This window comes from Petromyzon marinus, chromosome 49 (assembly GCF_048934315.1).
Source record: "Petromyzon marinus isolate PM22_M1 ecotype Great Lakes invasive population chromosome 49, UKy_Petmar_22M1.pri1.0, whole genome shotgun sequence".
NCBI classification, from domain to species: domain Eukaryota; kingdom Metazoa; phylum Chordata; class Hyperoartia; order Petromyzontiformes; family Petromyzontidae; genus Petromyzon; species Petromyzon marinus.
The window spans coordinates 1967648-1989881 of record NC_133715.1 but is presented as its reverse complement, the minus strand read 5'-3'; the positions used below and the strand labels follow the sequence as shown (position 1 = coordinate 1989881).

Below are 22234 nucleotides of genomic sequence, written 5' to 3'. Positions count from 1 at the left end.
GGTTGAGAAATGTGACGTCAGATCAAAATGCGCAACTTCAAAGAAATATAGACAACACGTTCTACTTCATTAAATAGACTTTTTAATAAATGTTTCTCCTACAACATCAGGGTGCAGCGCCACATTAAATATGCACTACAATGACAATAGTTTAAAGCGATTTGAAGCATGTTTTATTTAGTTTTGGGGGGGGGGGGCAGAGCTTTGTGACGTCATATTTGAGGGGGGGGGGGGTCTGACTTTTTGTGACGGACTAACGCGTCCGTGGTGCTAACGTTAAGAAAACACCCGCCACTTTTTCTCAAATTTTCTTGTTGTGGTTTACACACCTGATGATGATTGCTTGTGTTGCAATCGAAACGTCGTGATAATTTTATTGTTTTATATTTGTATTATTTAATTGTTTCCCTTCTACGTGACTTTACCGAAAGAACTAAGAATATAAGTAAAAATTTCGATTTAAAGCTTTCGTGACTGCAAGGATTCATCTTCTTTGGTTCTTTCGGTAAAGTCACGTAGAATGAGAATAAAAGAAGGCCGCTTGTGTTGTGGCCGAAACGTCGTGAGAATTTCATTGTTTTATTTTATTATTTTATTCTCATTCTACGTGACTTTACCGAAAGAACCAAAGAAGATAAGTAAAAATTGTTTATTTTTTATATATACAGTATTTTATTTATAAAAGCGATTTGTTTACCCTCCCTATACTTTGCACTCATGTCGTGTTGTTGTGTTGTTTGTTGTTGTCACGTTCTGACCCCCGGTGAACCCTTTACTGGACATCTGTGACAAACGAAGAGCTTTATAGCACTTCGGATTCCTCATGCAGTATCAACGCCGATTCTCATTGGTTGTGGCTCCCCTCCTGACACCCCCCCCCCCCACAAGTAAACCCCCTCCCCTACAGAGGAGATCTCTCATTGGCTGCGCGTGCGCGTGACGTCACTAGACCCCCCGCCCCACAACGGCCCCGCCCCCTCACCGCGCCCATTTCATTATTTATTTCCGTCTTTGGCGTAGCGGGCGAACGCGCGTTGGCAAATTATCGATAACTGTTGCTTATTAATCGACCGCTGCGTTTCGTCGTCAATAATAAATTGTTAACATCCTTTGGAGAGGTCGCGGCTACGAAGGAGCGTGCGGTGAGCCCTTTTACATCGGTCACAGTTGTTTAATTTACGCCTCACACTCTTGTGCCTTTAACCACCACCCGTTCTATTGTTGTTGCTTCACTGTACTGGCCGCGTGTACAGTCCTATTGGCGTTGTGTTGTTGTTGTTGCGGTCATTGTTGTGGTTTAACATCAGCGCCCGGGACATTATGAGGGGAAAGTAGGGACGGGATCGCCACTGGCGTTGTGGAGATGTCTCTGTGTGTGTTTGCGTGTATGGGGAGCGGTGGTGTAGTGGTTAGCGCTACGAACCCCGGCTACCCGAGTTCGATTCCCGCTCACGGCCACCACCAGCAGTGACGATTATCTGACCCCCCCCCCCCCCCGGTCGACTCAGCCTCAAATGAGTACCTGGTGCGGTGTGTAAACATCGTCACTGGGGAGACAAAGGCGGCCGGGGCGTGGTGCTGGCCACCCACCCCCTCGAGTACCGTGCCGGCCTTCATAGGTGCTCGCTGACAGCACTTGCCCCTACGGTCTGTGAAGGCTACACGGGGGATCTTTGTCTCTGTAACGGAGCCGTGAGGAGCCGGCAAGACGATTATCGTCACTCCTATTGTTTACAATCGCTGCCTCTGCTGCCATCGCCGCGTGCCGCTTGTGGTGATTCTATCGCTGGGCGATATTGCACGTATCGATACTGTATAGTATATTTTGTATTGACATTTACAGTCCTACAATCCGCACTGACCAAACGTGGTGAAGTATGGTCGAATGCCACCCCCGATAACACCGTACGGCCTGTGTGGAGGGTTGCCGACATTCCACAGTGCAGTGACCGAGTGCCCTACATTGTAGTTACGTACAAAGCATTGCATTACATCGGGCGCATTGTTAAACAGTTACCTGCAATTGATCGTGATTCGTGGTTAATACTCTTACGGTTTTTCGTCAGTTACATACAACGGTGTGTCCTGTGGCGATAACACCCCCAACCTACATACCTGCCCGCCATGCGAACGTGGAATTTCCATCGTCGGCTGTGGTGATTTGGTGGCGTATAATGAATGTGGAGACTACAGTATATATAAAGGGGGGGGGGGAATGTTAATAGAGTTAATCGATAACTGGTAAGCATTTTCAAAATCTATCACTTGTCGCTTCCGAAAAGTCACTGAACCTCTATCATGATCCACTGCCGCCCCAAGAGAGATGGAGTCGAACCGTTCGGTGCGTTAACCATTACACAAAGATAGAGACATAGATCCCCCGTGTAGCCTTAACAGACTGCTGGGCAAGTGCTGTTAGCGAGTAGCACCTATGAAGGTCAGCATGGCACACGTGGGGGTGGGTGGTCGACACCACGCCCGGCCGCCTTTGTCTCCCTAGTCGTGATGTTTACACACCGCACCAGGTACTAATTTGAGGCTGAGTCGACCTAGGGGAGGCCCAGGGCCGCTTCATATAATCGTCGCTCGTGTTGACCGTGAACGGGAATCGAACTCGGGTCGCCGGGTACGTAGCACAGCGCACAAACAGCTACGCTACCGCTCCCCACTACATGAACCGAACCCTCCGGGTTGCATTAACCATGGCAGAAGGGGCCCTTGGTTTTTCAGTTGGGAAGGTTGCGTTTACTGCTCGACATTATGTGTGGAAAATCCGTAACCTGGAAACAATAATCCGGCTGGAATTTCAACCGTGCCTTGCAGATCGTGTGATGACTCAATATTGTGTTCCAAGATGTAAAAATATGCTGCTATGCAATGTCCAGTATATGGCGAATGCTTAAATTTTTTTTTAAAAGAAAACATTATGTACAGTACTGCATTTCATTGCGTTTTTGCTTACTGGCCTTTCGTCCATAGCACGGGGCGTCTCGTAAACGTCTCACAATCAATGGAGGATTGGCCCAGGATTATTTATACATTAAACTGGCTTCGTCGAGGACTCTTGGCATAGCAGGGAAAATGCTACAGTGAGAATGTAGTCCTTCAGATGGAAAATGTAATCAGGTCCCCCCCATCTCATCTGTTAGAGTGAATGGTCCTGTGGCATTGATGAGTAAGTCAGGGTGTTAACCTCCAATATCCGAGCTAAAAACGCTGCACTTATCAATACAATCTGCTCTCTTCCAATTATTGCTATGCACAGTGCTGTGCTGGAACATCACTTTTATTGAAATCAATGCCTTGGACACTTCAGTGAATGACAAAAAAATGTAGTTCAGATGAACACATAAATTGTCACCTTTCAACCTTTTTTGTGGGGATCTCTCTATTTTAAACTTTAAGTCACACACATGCACACAGTGATGCATCCGAAACTTGTGGGAAAATAATTTCTAAGCTTTTTTCATTTGCCTTTTGTGCTGCCATGGAAAAGCCAGGCATTTTTGTTAGATTGATATACGAGCATGTCATTGGACGCATTGTCTTTTCTTTTGTTGTGTGGGCTGAGAGCGGAGATTGCTGCTCCGCCTGTCATAGAAGAGTCGTTTTTAAATCCCCACGACTGTACGTGCTCCAGCGGCTGCTTTATTTTTCAGTCTGTATTGGCGCTGCAGTTGATTGTCGAATCAAATGAATTCCAAAGTGTTTCTACGCCCAGATTAGCAATGGGGGTGGCATTTATTTTCCATTGGCAGTGCTGAGCCAGTGGTACACATAGCACGTTTCGTTGGTGGGGCCCAGTCGATACAAAGGACAACTGTTGGCTTATCACTGATACTCATTAAAAGCTGAACGCGCTACAGGCTGAGTTGATCCATGACCAGCATCTCATTTGTGAGAATTGAAGTCGTTTGAGGTAAATGTAAGTGATCGCCATCATCAGCAGCCATTAACAATCCACTGCTGGATGAAGGACTTCCCATGCCATCGCCATCCCTCGCGGCCCTGTGATACCCTACGATCCATGCAACTGCTACACGTGAAGCAATCTCCACGGCGATAATCCTCTCAAGAACTTTCTCGCTATGCTTCGTTGAGCACCTTTTAGCTTTATTTCAATTTTGTCAGGGTCCGTGTTTCTGATCTATTGTCATAAAAAAACCCTCAACACATTTGTCTAACAATGTCACCTTATAAAGTAAAATTTATAATAGGTGAACTTTTGTGCAATGGTCTTCATAGCATACATACATAAATATGTCACAGTGGGAAATACACAGTGATAAAACAAAGTTATGATTTAGCCAAATTGGTATGTTTCTTGACATTATCACATTAAGGTTCCCAAGCACACTACATTCTGCTCTTGGTATTGTTATTTCATCATTTTGATCCCGAAGCACCTTCAATATTTGCCCAAGGTACGCTTGGCTGTGTACGGTGCGAAAGAACTTCACGATACATACGTATACTACTGTGTTTTTCACTTGTAAATGTCATACTGTCATGTCTTCACTAACGAGGGCATTGTTCTTCAGGATAAACCCCCATGGTTCTATGTGTGAATGTGAAGATGATAATTTAAATAAGTGACAGTCATTTTAAAAAAATTCACATTTAAACTACCATATTGACAATTGACTGTCAATTCGCATGAAATCATTTAATTTTCTTTTGGAGAGAAATGGGAATGTGGAATTGTAACCACTTGCTTAGGTTGCTGCAGTGGCGAGATGTTATCTCCCTCACCTGCTTTGCAGGAGGGTGTGGGTTCGATCCCGACCCTTGAGGCCTGTATATTTGGAGTTTGCTTGTTCTCCCTGTGGTCACGTGGATTTTTCTCCCGAGTCCTCTGGTTTTCCCCCTCCACATTTAGGATGAATATTACGCGTTTAGAGAATTTGGCTGCTATGAATTGACACACGATGAGCCACTTCGTTGAGCTATCATTTGTCGCCAGGTCGACTCTGAAAAAAGAGCTAGAAAGCGCAGTGGTGCCTTACCTGGTAAAATAAAAATAGTTTATAGTTTAGGGCTGCCAACAGGTTTAAGTGCTGCTGCATTGCGCTGTTGGTTAGACTTGCTTCTGGCTTGGCCTTAAACACTCGGGTTCAGGCTCGAGCCGCCCAGTTGCTTTCAAAAAAAATCATGAGCGGCTTGGTCATGGCTCGGCTCAGTCTCGGCTCCGTGGACATCCTGAGCCTCGCTGGGACCTTGCTCAGAGCTGGCTCAAGCTAAGCACGTGGCATTGAGCCGGCTCACTCGAGACAGAGCCAAGCCTGAGCCAAGCCGTGACGAACATGCTAAATTAATGTAATTGGGCGCTGTGGCGGCGAAATGTTAGCTGCCTCGCTTAGTATGCAGGAGGTCGTGGTTTCGATTCCAACCCTGTATATTTGGATTTTTTTTTATCTGCATGTTCTCCACATTTAGAAAAATTCATTTCTAGTATTTGGCTGCTATAAATTTTCATGCAATAAGCCACTTCGTTCAGCTATCATTTGTGGCCAGGTCGCTTTTGAAAAAGAGCTATCTAGCTCAGCGGGAAATACTTGGTAAAATAAATTATAGTTTAAAACAATTTCGTTTACAAAGCATGGGGCTTAAGACTTGTGTATTGGCACATCAAGAGCTGTAATCACTTTTGAATGGTCACTATAGTCACTTTACAGTATACACTGAAAGAAGTGTGAAACAACACAATACTCTGCATTCGCGTTGGTTCAGTGTGGAAGTTTTTCCTGCTATTGCACAGTCTTGATTCACTACATTCATTATTTGCATGACAAATACTCTTCTGTAATTTGAGATGGAAGACTTGTATTGCACAATCGTTGCAAGTTCGGGTTATTTGTGAATAAAAAAAATGTCTTGTGCCCAATTTTCCTAGAGGCAGTTGTTTTGTGTTTGCTAACTTAATTTTTTTTTGCACATACATCACATTAATTAGGCGTGTTCGTGTTAACTGAAGTAGAATAACCTCATGGGACCTCCTTTGCCAGTACCAAAATATAATAATAGGGTTTTCTCCGTTTTTCTGGAAACAAAACAGGTGTTAAGATGTTAAAAGACCAAACTGAAACCTTTTACACGGAATCATGTCTGCATTAACCACAATGCTTGTGGTCAGAATGCAAACAAAAAACATTTTCTGATAATATATTGGCATTGTCCTTGAAACTGATTGGTCCACACCAAAGACAGCTTTCTTTTGAGCCTCGTCTCAAACGGTGTTAGACCAGAGGACGCCAAATGGCGTACAGCCCAAATGCAAAGGAGGTCCCATGATGTAGATGCCTCACCCCGAGCTCTCATTACTCCAATAGTGCATTGTATTTGGGTTAATTTCTCCAAGGCACTGTCTTTGCCTTGGAGAAATTAACGTGATGCAGTAGGGACATTGAAAAGTCAGCACCAACTTAGATTTCATTACGTTATTAAAAATAACTGTAGAAGTTCAAAGATATGGTGAAATCTGAAATTTAATATTTTAGTCAATTAGCCTATGTGTTTTCCAAACCAGTGATATTTAGTAGTATTTATTTAAACAAGCAAACTCTGGACCAAAAATTTGCCTTCATTGTCCATCAGCATAGCAGGGCTTGTTAAATAATAATGTGTGGGTTGCCAGATGTTAGTGGTACCAGCACTGTCTAAGTTTCAAGTTAAATTAGTTTAACCAGGTAAAAAGAGTGACCTGGGGCATTCATCTGCAAGTAGGGGGGAGGTGATGATTTTCTGTTGCGTGTAAAATCTCAATTGAGTAATGTGCAGGTCATTTTCGAATTGGGCAAACTTGGACCCAGACGCTGGTACAAAATTACCTACCCTTGGCTGATGACGTCGTGATCTTTGACGTCCACTGTGAAGCAGACGGCATACGTACTATGCTTATTACATCCGCGGGAGTAATCTGTTCAACACGTAGTAGGCTTTTTCGACCAATATTATCTCTAATAAAGGTTTTTTTGGGGGGTTAGATTGCGTAAATATAAACGTGTCGCTAAACTGTCCAACATCCGACACAGCTAATTAGTAAGGGTTGTCGCGTAAGTAAAGCATGCCAATTGGTGACTAGTTCAGCACACCGGTGTGTTGGAGAGACAATCCTCGTGGTTGCCTGATGAAGCTGGCTGTAATTGCAGACGAAACTTCACTACTTGAATTGTATATGTTGTCAGTTACTCTCCAACACACTGATGTGCTGAACTAGTAACTAACTGACAAACCTTACTAATTGGCTGCGTTGCGTGGTGCCGGTTTGGGTAAGGTTGAGTAAACATAAATGTGAGTAAACATAAATGTGTTTACACAACCTTACCCAAAAAAAATATCTTATAGGAATAACCTGGTCGGCTACTGCATTCTAACCGTGAACCTCTGCAACAAGCGGCGAATGCACTGCCGTTGGACCCTATAACCGCCCTAACTCACGGAGCCCTCACCAACACACAAACTATTAACACCACTTGCACAATAGATAATAATGGGTAATATATTAAATACAATATGTAAAATAAGTCTGTTATCGTCACTTCCGATGTAATATATCTGCCCAATATACACGTACTAGTTATTACGTCTTGGCAAAAATATGAACTTTAGTTAAATGTTCAGCCTATTTAACCCAATCATTTTAGGATCCACGATAATGTAATCAGAATATTTATTTATTTTGGAGGAATTTGATGAGCTAAAACGCTCCTTTTCACTGGTTATTTAATTTCATCCAGGAAATGCTCAATGACAAACTATTTTTAGACGGGTCCTTTATATTCTTGGTTCTTTCGGTAAAGTCACGTAGAAAGGAAATGATAAAATAATAAAAATATCAAACAATGATGATTGCTTGTGTTGCAGTCGAAACGTCGTGATAATTTGATTGTTTTATATTTTTATTATGTTATTGTTTCCCTTCTACGTGACTTTACGGAAAGAACCAAGAATATGAATCCCTGCAGTCACGAAAGCTTTAAATCAAAATTTAAAGACCTTACCTTTGTTATATGGCCAAAGAGTGTTTTGGATGGGAGAGGAAATCGGATGATCTGGAGAAAACTCATGCATATGACAGGATAACACTAAAAAATCTGTACAGATGTAATCTTAAACTCGCATTAGGGGCCATTACCATATTGAAACGGCCACAGGATAAGTAGATATGTTATTTAATTACACCAGCAAATTCGACGTCACCCTCCCAAGATCGCTCCATGTTGAGCATAAATAGATATTTTCTATTCATGATGTAGATGAGAGCAGGTTTGAGAAGAAGCGAGCGTTTAATCAGTGCGTACTGCTACCTGCTCTGACACACGGTAATTAACGACAGATATAGAAGAAGCCTACGTGCTGAACATAAATAGATCAAAATTGGTTTTAAACGCGATTACTGTTGAATGTTCATGCAGTTAAAATTACTTTTCCTGGCAGGGTGGTACAGTGATAACACTTGTGTCTCACAGAAAGGACAGCCTGGGTTTGATTCCTGACTTGGACTGTGTGGAGTTTGTATGTTCTCCCCCCGTTGTATGTGATTTTCATTTGGGTTTTCATGTTTCCTCCAATAGCTAAAACAAATGTGCAATGTGTAACTCGTATCAGTCAAACATTAGGAAGCCACTGGAGCTGTGCACTTTTAAATATGGATTGAAAACTCATTTATTTCGAACTGCTTTTTGTGTTTAGTTGTCCGTTTAATACGTCGGCTTTCGCGACCAATATCCATAACAGAGGGGTTTTTTTGGGTTAGATCGTGTAAATATATAAATGTGTCGTTAAAACCCGCAACCACCCGACACAGCCAACTAGTAAGGGTTTTAACGTAAACAGAACGTGGCCAATTCGTCACTAATACAGCACACCGTTGTGTTGGAGAGCCAAGCCACAACATTTAAATCTGAGTACGACGTTTCGCCAGTAATTATAACTAGCTTCATCAGGCGACAGCCAGATTTGTAGAGAAGCCTTAATTGTTTCGTTCCTGATATAGAGGCGTAGATGTGGTGGCCACACTTCTGCGCTCTTGCAGCAAAGTGGGGTGGGGGGATTAATGTGTCAACGTACATTATGCATGCGCATGATGTGAGCCCTTTGATCTTGTCCTTTGTCTATTGTGTATTAAAATAGCGTTCCAACGGTAATCCCTATTAAAGTATGGTGCCCTTTATAGGCATGCATTTAAATAATGTATTATTTGATTCACTTCCACGCAGCACTAAGGCAATAGCTATCCGAAAGTTTAAAATAATTTTTATTTCTTTAAATTTCGATAGATTCTCTAATTAGTCTTGGCCATCTTCTTTGGTTCTTTTGGTAAAGTCATGTAGAATGAGAATAAAATAATAAATTTATCAAATAAAATAACACGCTCCAGCGCTGTCCTCCAGACAGTCTCGTCCCTTCACCTGATGAAGGCCGCTTGTGTTGTGGCCGAAACGTCGTGAGAATTTTATTGTGCTATTTTATTTTATCAATTTATTATTTTATTCTCATTTTACGTGACTTTACCGAAAGAATAAAAAAAGATGAAACCTTGCAGTCACGAAAGCTTTAAATAGTCTTGGCCAGTAGTCGTTAGTTTTGCACAGAACTTCAACATTATAAAAATCAATTGAGTGTCCTTGTTGGCACGTGTGTTCTGCTTTCCTTCACCCGCACCTTCGATTAGCATGGTTGGCTACATACGGTGTAAAGAAATTAAAGATATATACAACATCTTGATGCTGAAAAATTACCTACAAACTACCATAGCAGGAGCCTTCTTGAAGAATCGTCTTGAGACACGGTGAGGCTTTCCTTGGTGACCAAGTGTGTGGGCGCCACGGTGGCGAGATATGAACTACCGCCCCTAGTATGCAGGAGGTTGTGGGTTCGATCTTGACCCTGACACCTGTATATTTGGAGTTTACATGTTCTCCCCGTGGTCACGTGGATTTCTCTCCGGTTTTCCATCCACAATTAGAATCAACTTGCATTTAGAGTATTTGGCAGCTTTAAATTTCCACACGATAAGCCAATTTGTTGAGCTATCATATGTGGCCAGGTCGCTTCTAAAAAAATAAGAGCTGTATAGCTCAGTGGGCCTTATGTAATAAGTAAAAAAAAAAATTATCTTCACAATAATTCTCGTTGGGCACAGGTCGTGCGGTGTTCCTGCCGCCCTGGCGTCACGCGCCGCCCCACCTCGGTGCGGACGCTCCTGTCGATGCCGATCTGCTGGCCACGGCGCGATGGAGAGTTGACGTCGCCTGGCCCAGGGGATATCCAGCGAGGGGGAGACGCCCGCCCAACATGGCTCTGCACAAGAGGCAAGGTAGGTGGGGGATAACGAACCGGGAGGCTGATGATGCAGATTACTTTTTGTGAATTTTCATGATTCGTAGTTTCCGGTTCTATTCAAGGATTGATAGTATTTTTCAGGTTTGTGATATATCATTAATACTACAGGCAGACCTCGTTTAGTGCTCTATGTGTTCCTTGAGAAGTGGGCGCTAATTGAATCAGTATTAAATGAGGTCATTATACCATTGTTTGTACGGGGATGCATTCCCGACAGCCTGATTTCATACGTATGAGCAATATGAGGGCTTAATTTGGGTATCGATATCAGCGCAAATATTAATACAGATCGTAAACATTAGCTTAGAATTTCTTTTTTTATAATAACATCAATGAGTATTATGTTCAAAACTCACCAGTGCATTCTACTGTACTCCTACATCTCAGCGGTGTCAGATGAGGTTTGAGGAGCTGCTAAGCTCCCAGTCCGGGTCATTCTCAGAAAGAGCTCCCAAGAACCTCCGTGGTCTTAGCGATGCCCTCGGTCAACATTTCTGTGGTCAGGTTTCTTTGAGGTGGAGTCTGAGACTCCATCCTAGTCTCGTGACTTGTCACCTGGCTAAATGCACTTTAATAACATAGAGAAAATTAATTGATGTAGAAAAAATATGAATGTGACCACGAATTGTGATAATCGAATCGCCGGGTTAGTTGGCTCGGAGCAAACGTTGCTCTCATTGGCTGAATGAATGATGGCCGGCGCTGCTCACGTTCTCACTCGTAAACTCTTTTTAGATTTTTTGATTTTACTATTTTTTCTTTGGTAAACCAATTCTCCAGGACAAAGAACGCTAAAGCAAATCGGCGTTCTTATGGGGTTGCACTCGGCGTAGTCTGTCTCTGTCTTCAATTAAACTTTATTTCACCTTGTCCTGTTCGTCCAATGGCCATCTCATTTGCATAAATTCTTAAGTCTCAAGTTTCATTTATAAGGTATATCCGTACTGTTCGATGCAATTCCAGTGAGGTTAACAATCGGTTTCAAACAGCAATAAATACTTACATGTTGAAGAGGTATTAATCTAGCATTGTTATTAGATTGCATCGTAATCAGAGGATAGTGACTCGCGAGTTAAATTTCCGGTCAGGAGTTGACTCGGCCCTCCATCTCTCTCAAATTCATGCGAAGAGTTCCACTTTAATGGCTGTCCTATATAGTCTGCTGCTCGCATTGGGAATGTAGACTTTCCATGGCTGCCAGTGAAGCCGAGGGCTTCCCGTTGCCTGTTTAATGAGACACTTTGGCTTGACTATTCCGCCCTGGAATGTTTCCTTTCATTTGAAGGACTCAAAATGAAAGGGAAAAATTCCTGTCCTGCTTAATCATGTCTGCATCCACTCCACATTTTTGCAAATCCTGGCTCACCACTTCTAGACCTGTCACTCTCGATCTCCGCCCTGGTGATTCCAGACATCTTCTCAGCTTACCCAAGATGGTACCACTAACCCCTTACCAACATGTCCAAGCTTTACGAGTCGACTTTCTGTCCATCTAAGATGGGGACCATTCTTTACCTCCTTCCTCCTGTTCATTTCTGACCAGATCTTGTCTTACGATCCCCGAAATCCATCTTTTCATACTTATTTCTGTGTTGCACATCTGCTCCTGCCCGAGCTTTTAGAGACACTTTGCCTTGATTGTTGTTTGGTTCTTTCGGTAAAGTCACGTAGAATGAGAATAAAATAATAAAATAACACAATAAAATTCTCACGACGTTTCGGCCACAACACAAGCAGCCTTCTTCAGGTGAAAGAACAGAACTGTCGGGACGACAATTGAAGCTCTATCGTCCCGACAGTTCTGTTCTTTCACCTGAAGAAGGCTACTTGTGTTGTGGCCGAAACGTCGTGAGAATTTTGTGTTATTTTATTATTTTATTCTCATTCTACGTGACTTTACCGAAAAAAACAAAGAAGATGAATCCTTGCCGTCACGAAAGCTTTACTGTAAATCGAAATTTGACTGTTGTTATTATCATTGTAGAGCACAGTAGTGTGGTTAGGAGCGAGCCGTCAGTCACGAGGCGAGCGGAGCGCGTGGGCAGACGCGCGTCACCACCCCCGGTTCACACGGGATCCTCACCAGCCCCACCGCCACCGATCGCTCATTGACAAATAAAGTGGCGTGTGCACACACACCGTGCTGTGACCTTTCCTTCGGGAGCAGTCGCACATCAGTCACCGGTGGGGGGGGGGGGGGTCCTTGCCCAGGCGAGGCCGAGAAGTGGAGATGCAAACATTAATTGGCGCATTGCTTAACAAGATTCCGAGGCTCGTGGTGCATAGAACCATGTACGCTTGCAGCTCTTTTGTCAATCCACTGCTGGATGAGGGCCTACCCCACGCTGTGCGGGTTGTGGGAGGGTTATTTGACCAGACTTCACCATGCCGATCAGTACGGGTTAGGGAAGGTGGGGAAGCATAACCTTACAGTACAACGATGGATTATTTTGCACTGCCCACTGCTACTTACCACGTGACCCCACAGCCTATAACAACCTATCATTTGTGGATCAACCTCTGCTTGACTTCCAAAATCTGACGAGATTTTTTTCACTTTCCGAGTGATTTTTTTTTTCAGGCCTATGACATAGTAGAGCTGTCTACTCTGAAGCAAGGATATTGCCTGACATGTTAACCCATCATGTTTGTCTTGTTATGAGGCATTGTTAATTAGAAATGCCAGTTATGTGTTTTTTATATGTGCTGTTAGATTAAAGAAGTTAATGAAGAAAATGGAACAAGACACTGAAAAGTTAGCAAAAAATCATGGAGAGGTGCATGCTTTGAATTGCACTGAGAGACAGGAAGAGGAACACATTGATTAGAGAACAAACGCAGGTTAAAGGCAACGTATTGGCTTTAGAAAAACGACTGGACCTGCGCAAGACACTTTGACCAACATGATGTAAGCCTGTGTTTGAGACCAGCGATGAAGTGGCAGCCAAAGGAGTGAAACGGGCAATCCAATCACCTCCGGTGCAGGTGTTGTGGGACAAGTTTGTAGAGGCCTTCATGCAACAGTGGATTGGTAACGTGTGACACCGACGTGCGGTGTACGTATATGCGGTTTAGCTTTTAAGCGTGATTGAGCCCCTCACCCCCCCCCCCCCGCTGGCGTTTATCCCTTCCCAGTGTTCCTGTCGCCGGAGGTGGCGCGCTCCGTACTGCGCCGCTACGGCCGCGACAACGCATACCTGGAGGAGATGAAGCAGGGCAACATCGAGCGCGAGTGCGTGGAGGAGCGCTGCAACTACGAGGAGGCGCGCGAGGCCTTCGAGAACGACGAGAAAACCGTACGTGTGTGGGGGGGGGGGGGGCGGTTGTGCCCACTGTGTCGCCGGGGACACGGCGTGCAGGGAGCAAGCGTGGGTGTGCGGTCCGTTCTCCCGGAACGCGTCGTTTTCGTAATGCGAATTGTATGTAATGCGATGAACGTATTAGGGAACACGTCTTTTTTTTTATAACACGGATGCGAATTGGATGTAACGCGATCGAAACTAGGTCGCGCGAGTCTGAATAAGCGGTCATACGGCTGCCTCGGCGTAGCAGGGATGCTGCTGGATGCTTCTAGACGCTACCCACGCGCCTCAGTCTTTGTCCAGCCTGCGTACGCATCTCACGTGTTATCGCAGACTGTGCTTCACGCTGTATTATATATTATAATGCAATTTATCCATAACGCGGCGTTATTCAAGAACTCCACTACTACCGCGTTATAGGAGAACTGACTTTGTCTGGTATGCGCGGCTATCAGTGGGCACAGGTAGTGATCCCAGTCAACGCATCACCTTGGTCTGTCCCGTGACCTGCCAGGGTTGCCTTCCTCAGTTAACGCCTCTTATTCTATCGTACGGTTGGTGTAGATGCAGAGCAGTGACTACAATTTCACATTCAGGTGGTCAAGCTAGACGACCGTGTTAGGGGTAGCGGAGTGTATCGCTGTGACGTCTCTTTTGTATATGTGGATTGGGCATTGTACGGTCTTCTCTGGATGACCACAGTGGCACACCAGAGTTTAAAATTTTACATTTGAGCATCAGGTATCTGTATCTGCTGCCATCGTTTGTGTAGTGTAAATATTCCACAACAACAACAGTGGATGCGATTTAGGGTGGACCATGGGCTTCGTGGAAGATCAAACCCACGGATCTTCTGTATTGGGTCTTGCACAAGGTATTTGTGACTTCTTTCAAACATACTCTTTGGTTATTTCGGTAAAGTCACGTAGGCAAAAATTAAAATAAATTAAATCCCGACGTTTCGGGCGCAACACAAGCGTCCTTCTTCAGGTGGGGACAACTAGCAGGATGCTTGTGTTGCGCCCAAAACGTCGTCATTTAATTTATTTAAATTTTTTATGTGCGTGACTTTACAAAAAAAAAACAAAGAGTGAATCCTTGCAGTCACGAAAACTTCAAATCTAGAATTCGTTCAAACAGTTTAACACGTACTTTCAAACAGTTCACGTGATAGCCTCAAAGTGCAACTAGCTTGAAATGAGCGTGTCATGAGTACGTGAGGGATTGTGGGTGTTTAGAGTGTTTCCATGGAGGGGGTGGGGGAGTGGAAATGTGCAAATGTGTCTGTGTGTGGAGGTGTTTGCTGTGAGCAATGCCATTTGTCGGAAAGGCTGATAATAATCAGCTATCACCCTCATGGCAGCTGTGTTTCAGATCTGCCTTCTGTTCACGAACACGGTCCGAGACATGTCGTTTAGTTTCCCCAATGTACCTGCGGCAGCAGTTACATTGGGGAAACTAAACGACCGTGTTCGTGAACATAAGGCAGATTTGAAACACTGCAGGACCAATACTTCTGCTGTGGCTGATCATTACTTTAATGCGGCTGGCTCACATGAAATTGATTTCTCTAAGATGATGGTACTTTGCAAGCCGACTGGCTATCAACAAAGATTCGTTCACGAAGCCACCCATTTATACAGACACGGACACAATCTCCACTGAGACGATGGTTATGAACTCAGCAATCATTAAAAAGATGTCATCAACCACTTTGGGTCATGACTTGATTTGTGCTGTTTACGCCGCAAGCCTCTTCTCCTCCCAGCTCTTTCCCCCGCCCACTCACTTTGGAAACCCTTCTAAGCAGTTGCATTTGGAGGCTTGCCCCCACTTTTCTTCCCCGCCTGATGAAAACCGCTTGTGTTGCGATCGAAACGTCGTGGGTTTTTTTACTTTTATTATTTAAAATTGATTATTTTTCTTTTCTATCTACGTGACTTTACCGAAATAACCAAGAATATGCTTGTGACTAGTTCCGGTTTGGAAGCAGAGGTCTCCGAATAAGTTCCGCGGCATGTTTTCATCAGCTGTGTAATGCTGTGTGCAAGCTGCCTGATCTGTCACTCCATATGAAGCTTCGGATAATTTCGACTCCAGTTATATCCTCCCTTTACGCTTGCAAAATGTGGACCCCTTTAAAGGAACTTCCGCGCCAGCTCGAAACATTCAGACTGGCCTGCCTACAATCCATCCTGAGTTTAGCCAGGCTGGATTGTGTGAGGAGCTCGCTGATCCTTGAGAAATCTGGATACAGTCCCATCAGTGAGCTTCTATGGCAGGTGAGGCTTCATTGGCTGTGTTATGAAGCCCACATGCCTAAGCAGCTTGTTTGGCTGGATAGAAGGGGCTGGACGGCACAGGAGGACCTCGAGCTGAGTGGAGTTTCTGATGACTGGTAACAGCTGTGTCAAATCGGCCTCCGTGGAGAAGGCTCGTGAAGGACGCTACTTGGCAGTTGGAGACAGCTGCCCTCCAACAACAGCTGAGGGCAGAGAAGCGACACTCACAACAAATAGTGGAGTGCTGGGCGGCTAAAACGCAGCAAGTTCGCACAGTGGGCAGCACAGGTAGTAACATCTGGCAGTCTTCTCAGGATGTCCACCCAAACACCTGGGTCTGTCGCATGACCTCCGGTCAGCGAGCCAAAGTGTACCTCGCCTGGCACAAGCGCTGGGGTGACGTCGCAGCCAATTAGTGGAGAATGGCAGCTGTTGTACGTACAAGTGTGGGGAGCGGTAGTGTAATGGCTCGGCGTTCTGCGCCGTGAACTTGGGCTCCCCAATTTAGATTATCAGTGACTGAACCCATCGTGTACCTCCCGTCGGTCGACATGACCTTAAACGAGTGTGGTTCGGTGTGTCAACATCATTACTGGTGAGACAAAGGCGGCCAGGCGTGGTGAAAGCCACAATTCTCCCTTGCGTGCTGTGTTGCCCTTCATAGGTGCTTGTTAAGAGCACTTTCCCCAACGGTCTTGTTAAAGGCTGCACGGCGGGCGGGCGGGCGGGGTCTTTGTGCGTTGCGAGCAGAGGGAGTTCTGGATCGAGTACACGGCGGAGCACAAGGCGCCGGACTCGGATGGCGCCGTGAGCCTCTTCGTGGTGGTTCCCGTCGCCACCTTCCTGCTGCTGCTGCTCGTGGGACTGCTGTCGCTGTGGCGCTACCGCTCGCGCCGCCTCCCGGAGCAGTCGGAGCACCCCTCCCCGCTCGAGCACCAGCAGCACCGCGCGTACGAGCACGGCGCCGGCCTCGACTACCGCCTCCCGCAGGTGCCAGACCACGACCCGTCGGGGTTGTTGTGTAGGGCGCCACGGTGGCTAGGAGATGTTAACCACCTCGCCTGGTATCCAGGAGGTCGTGGGTTAGATCCCGACCCTGACGCCTGCTGCTGTATATTTGGAGTTTGCGTGTCTCTCTCCCCGTGGTCGCGTGGATTTTTCTCCGGATCTTCCGGTTTTTCCCTCCACATTAGAAACACGCGTTTAGAGTATTTGGCTGCTACTATAAATTTCCACGTGATAAGCCACTTCTTTGTGGCCAGGTCGCTTCTGAAAAAGAGCTGTATAGCTCAGTGGGCCTTACCTGGTAAAATAAAAAAAATGTTTAGTTTACCATTGGGCTGGGCAGATTCCCCCCCCCTCCCCGTACATTTCTTTAAAATTCAGAACCTGCACTTTGCAGAAATATCCGGTGGACGTGTGAAAGACGAAGCTCGGTGATTACAATTTAGTTCTTTGGTTCTTTCGGTAGTCACCTGAAGAAGGCTGCTTGTGTTGTGGCCGAAACGTCGTGAGAATTTTATTGTGTTATTTTATTATTTTATTCTCATTCTACGTGACTTTACCGAAAGAACCAAAGAAGATGAATCCTTGCAGTCACGAAAGCTTTAAATCGAAAAATACAATTTAGTTTCCATAACGATGGATGGCTCCGGCGAGCCATGTCCTGACACTCATCAGCAGTCCAGAGCCAGTGGTGGAAATTGTATATTCCCATGGCAGAGGCTAGTGTCTTCATAGAATGACAGAGTACTCTTAATCACCTTTGATCTGTGTAGGATAGTGTCCTCTCGTATCCGTGGGTTTTCTCTGCGTGCTCCAGTGTTCATCCATACCTATAAACACTCATGCGTCTCCGTGTGGAACATTGTAAGATGCAGTTTGCATGAATCATGCTATAAAAAAACACTTATTATTCAAAGCTCGTACGAACCAACATGGTGAAATATGGTCAAATGACCCCTCTCTTGCATCACTGAATTGATCAACAGGAAATGAGCATGGTCCCACACTCATTCGTGCAGGAACTATTAAAACTAAAAAAAAATGTTTACCATGTAAGGCCTACTGAGATATATAGCGCCTTTTTAGAAGCGACCTGGCCACAAATGATCGCTCAACAAAGTGGCTTATCATGTAGAAATGTATAGCTGCCAAATACTCTAAACGCGTGTTTCTAAATGGTGGAGGGAAAAACCAGAAGACGCGGAGAAAATTCCACACAACCACGAGGAGACCATGCAAAATTCCAAATATACAGGGTTGGGATAAAACCCATGACCTCCTGTATACAAGGCGAGGTAGTTAACATCTCCCAAGTTGTGTAGATAGTTACTGGTGTGGGTACGTCACCGTGATGTTCAAAAGCGTTCCGGCACGGTATGCACTCACCTTAAGCTCCTCTTTCCCATAATTTGACAACTCTCAACGGCTCGCAGGCCACACATTGACAGATGGGCTCCCTTTTGTTAAACGCTGCTTTAAAAAAAAAAAATCTTCCCTCAATACGTCTTTTTGTCGCCATCTGAAGTTTCAAACAGCCAGCGTCGGCGGTGATCACCGGGCACGGCGTCGGCGTTTCGAGGGTGCCACGGGATTCCGGCCACATGGTGTTTCGTGGCTGTTTGTAACCCGAACCCTTCTCCTCGTGAGATCCTTCCCACGAGCGGCCGCTAAAAGGGAGCGGCAATGCAACCCCCCCGTGGTCACCGCGGCGGCGGCCCGCGCGTGCTATGCTAACACGTGCAAAGTGACACGCGGCGGAAGGGAGAGGCGTGGAAAGCGCCTACGCGCGTGCCGGCTCTTGACGCTCCCCCCTGGGGTGGGCTGTGGGGGGGTAGGGCGCCAAGTCGAACTTTAAAATACGGCGCCCCGGCACGGATGGAGACCCTCTCGGGTCTTCCCTGCCGCTTTGGCCACGTTGCCCCCCGTGCTTTAAGGTAGAGAGAGAATCGAGTCGGGGTCGGTAAGTCGCAACCCGTGCATTGGAGGAGTACAGAGGTTAACTTAGTAGGCATTGTACGCATTTGCCAAACATTGCACAGCACTCGCTCATGCAGGCTCATGGTTCCGGGGATGCCTTTGCTGAAAATTATCTTCCAGGGATCATCCAATCTCCAGTCACCTCTCCACCGATGTCATCCCATCGCTCGCCGGCGTCTTACACTTTCCACCCAATCTGTCGCCATCATTCTCTCTCACCATTCCTGCTCATAATCTCTGTTCATTATGCCTTCTTTGCCGTCATGTCCCACGCCTTCGTTTTCCTATTGCCAATTTGTCTCCCGCGCGATCTCTCCACGAGTATCACGCCATCACTGACGTTGCCTCTACTCTCCCATCATCCCTTCTTTCGACTCATCTTTTGTGGTCGTTCGAGACTTCCTCTCATCATCCTTTGTCGTGTCCTTGTCTTCTCTCCACGCATATCGTTCCTTCTCTCATCGCTTCACCGGGTGCCACGTCGTCGCTCGTGTTTCCAGCTCCCTTCTCGTCAGCCTTTCTTTGCGGCCGTCCCCGTGGATACCTTTCTCGAGTCTCGCTAGCGTCGCTCGCGGTGTCGTCCCGCCGCTCTCCTCGGCTCCCTCGCTCCACCAACCTGGCGCCCCCCACGTTGCCCCGCAGGCGCGGGGCTGCCCGGCCGTGCTGCTCGAGGCTCCGTGCGAGGGCCTGCGCGGCCTCGCGGGGGACGGCGCCACGGCGTCGCTCGGCCACCGGCCCAGCTCGGCGTCCGTCGCGTCGCGCGTCTCCAACGTGGAGCCGCCGCCCTCGTACGAGGAGGTGACCGGCCTGGCGGCGGTGCCGGCGGCGGCGGCGGCGGCGGCGGCGGCGGGGCGCGCCGCCAGCCCCACGCCCAGTGGGCCGCCGCCCGCCTACGACGACATCATCGTGGGCGACGTCGCGAGCAGCCCCGTGTCGCCGCTACCGCGCGGCGACGACGGCGACGACGGCGACAAGTGACGCCATTTAGCCCCTCCGGTAGGAGCGCCGTCGCGGTCACGGCAAATCGGACGAGACCGCGCGCTCGTACACGTAGAGACGTCGCGCGCGGTATTACCTTGTAAATATATTGCTTTCGATAAGAGCGTTTAATTGTTATGTCTTGGGTTGTAATTACATACAAACCTAATAAAAAAAAAGGTATTTTTTTTATTTTCATTATTCCAGACGTCTCCCATATCTGAGAAGGTTCTCCCCACAATTAGTCTGGCTTCTAGAGGTTTTAGTGTATTTAATTTTTTTATGCACATTTGTGTGTTTGTGCGAGTTTATTTGTTTTGTGTGCGCACATACTCTTGTGTGTGTATCTGAGGAGGGGGCGGTGGTGCAGCTGTTAGCGCGCTGTGCTTTCAAACCCGGTGACCCGAGTTAGATTCCCACTCGTGGTCAACACTGGTGACCTTTATTTTAATCGGTCATGGGCCTCCCCGAGGTCGACTCAGCCTGAAGTGAGTACCTGCTGTGGTGTGTAAACATCGCCACTGAGGAGACAAAGGCGGCCGGGCGTGGTGCTGGCCACGGACCCCCTCGTGTGCCATTCCAGCCTTTTATAGGTGCTCACTAACAGCAGTTGCCCCAGAAGTCTGTCAATGCTACACGGGGGACCTTTGTCTTGTCCGAGTATATTGGCGTATCTTTTGAGAGTGTTTGTGTATGTGTGCATGCCGTGGTTATTGCGTACGACGCTGCTCTCAAAGGGTACCCATGTGGGGAACCGTTGGACTATTGTGATGCCAGCTCGCACAAATCAGTGGGGCATCGATCAAGTCTGGCATGGGAATGTGGAATTTCTAACCGCTAGAGGCCAGTCTCCACACAATCATTGATTTTTCAAGTGGTACTTATGCCATCGGTGTGATACAGGATGACCAAATAATTCTTTAATGTGGCTTGTCTTGCACAGCATCGTGTAGTCTTCACTGGAGTGTTGTGAGCTAATTACACTGCATGTCTTTTTTTTTTTACTCAGACTGTGCTCTCACATCGTGGACGGTTGGAATTCATCACAACTCTTCTTTGGAAAAGCACAGCGGGCCGTCATTGATGTCCGGCCGTACTCTCTGTGGTCCCTCACCACGCAGTTTGACCGGGCTGTTGAGCGGGAGCCCGGATTGTGAACGGAGGAGCCGGCTCTTGAGAAGCCACCAGCTCACGTCGCTCACCAATCCGGTGTCGGCAACAAATACAAAGCACGTCCAGAATCCTGCTTGTGCGCGGGCGTGTGCGTGCGTGCGTGTGCGTGCGTGCGTGTGCGCCGAACGAGGCGCCCTCGTGCTCAACACCGCCGCTCAAGCGCGAGCAACACCAACCGGTGAAGGAACCGCGCGACACCACGAGAGTACGTCGACGACCGAACCCATGCTGTTAGACTTGCAGAGTGAAGAATTGTGTAGTTTGTCTTTGAGGTTACAGGGACATTGCATGCACGTGGTCTGTGTCCTTACATAGACAGTGTGTTGATTGAAACCCTTTCTCTCCACATAGTCCCCTTCACGTGCAGTGCTCTTGGTTCCTCGGTGTCTCAAGGCTTTAAGCTCTGCCCGGAATTGCTGCTCAACCGACACGTTTGTTGCATGCATTGCTTTCACTATGCCATTGCTTTGTCTCATGTCAAGGCGGTCGTCGCCAGGTCCGGTCAGTTGTGAGTTCTCTATATTGTTACCGATTTTTTTCTTATTTCCATGGATTTTTTCAGATTTTTCTTCTCCCATTTTGAGGTTAACGTGCACATGATATTTTTCCGTGTACCTGCAAAAACGAAATGAAAGTGATACTTGGCAATCCTTTTCGCTGAAGACTCTCACACTCGGTTGTAGCACCACTCCTGTGTCATGCCACAGACGTTTGTCTTTTCCCTCGTAGCTGCTGTATGGACTGAGAGGGAGGCCGGATTATTGATAACTTTGTAAATGCTTGCGAGCAATCCTGAAGCTTCGAAGTCGCACACGTCCAGATGCATTCCCAAATAATGCCTTTCTTGCTTGGATTTTGATTAGTTTAGAGCTGGGACGATTTGTGCTCAATTACTCAGGTTCCTTTACACTAAACTATTTACATTTTTTTTACCATTAATGAGGGGCCCCTTGACAACCTTCATCCTTCCGAAGGTAGGAAACCCCTTGCAAGCGTGACGCGACCGACGATACATATATCACCAAACCCACCCCGTCACCGCCCATCCAGCGGCACAAGGAACAGATTCGAGACTCCCCCCCCCCCCCCAACTATTTTCACGTCCAGTTAAGTAGAGTAGTCGTGTCTCGTAATTTCTTCGATAATCCGACATCCCGGCACCAAAGAGCAAAA

General features: G+C 46.6%; 1 protein-coding gene across 1 annotated transcript; it reads left to right on the top strand.

Annotated features, from left to right (window-relative positions):
* The first annotated feature begins 1011 nt into the window (after window positions 1-1011).
* Window positions 1012-21033, top strand: LOC116953034 (transmembrane gamma-carboxyglutamic acid protein 1-like). Its single transcript, XM_032972859.2, has 6 exons — window positions 1012-1142; window positions 10145-10318; window positions 13480-13640; window positions 16679-16918; window positions 19553-19906; window positions 20898-21033. The coding sequence occupies exons 2-5, from the start codon at window positions 10297-10299 to the stop codon at window positions 19886-19888; spliced, it is 759 nt and encodes a 252-aa protein (XP_032828750.2). The 5' UTR covers window positions 1012-1142; window positions 10145-10296; the 3' UTR covers window positions 19889-19906; window positions 20898-21033.
* The last annotated feature ends 1201 nt before the right edge of the window (window positions 21034-22234 follow it).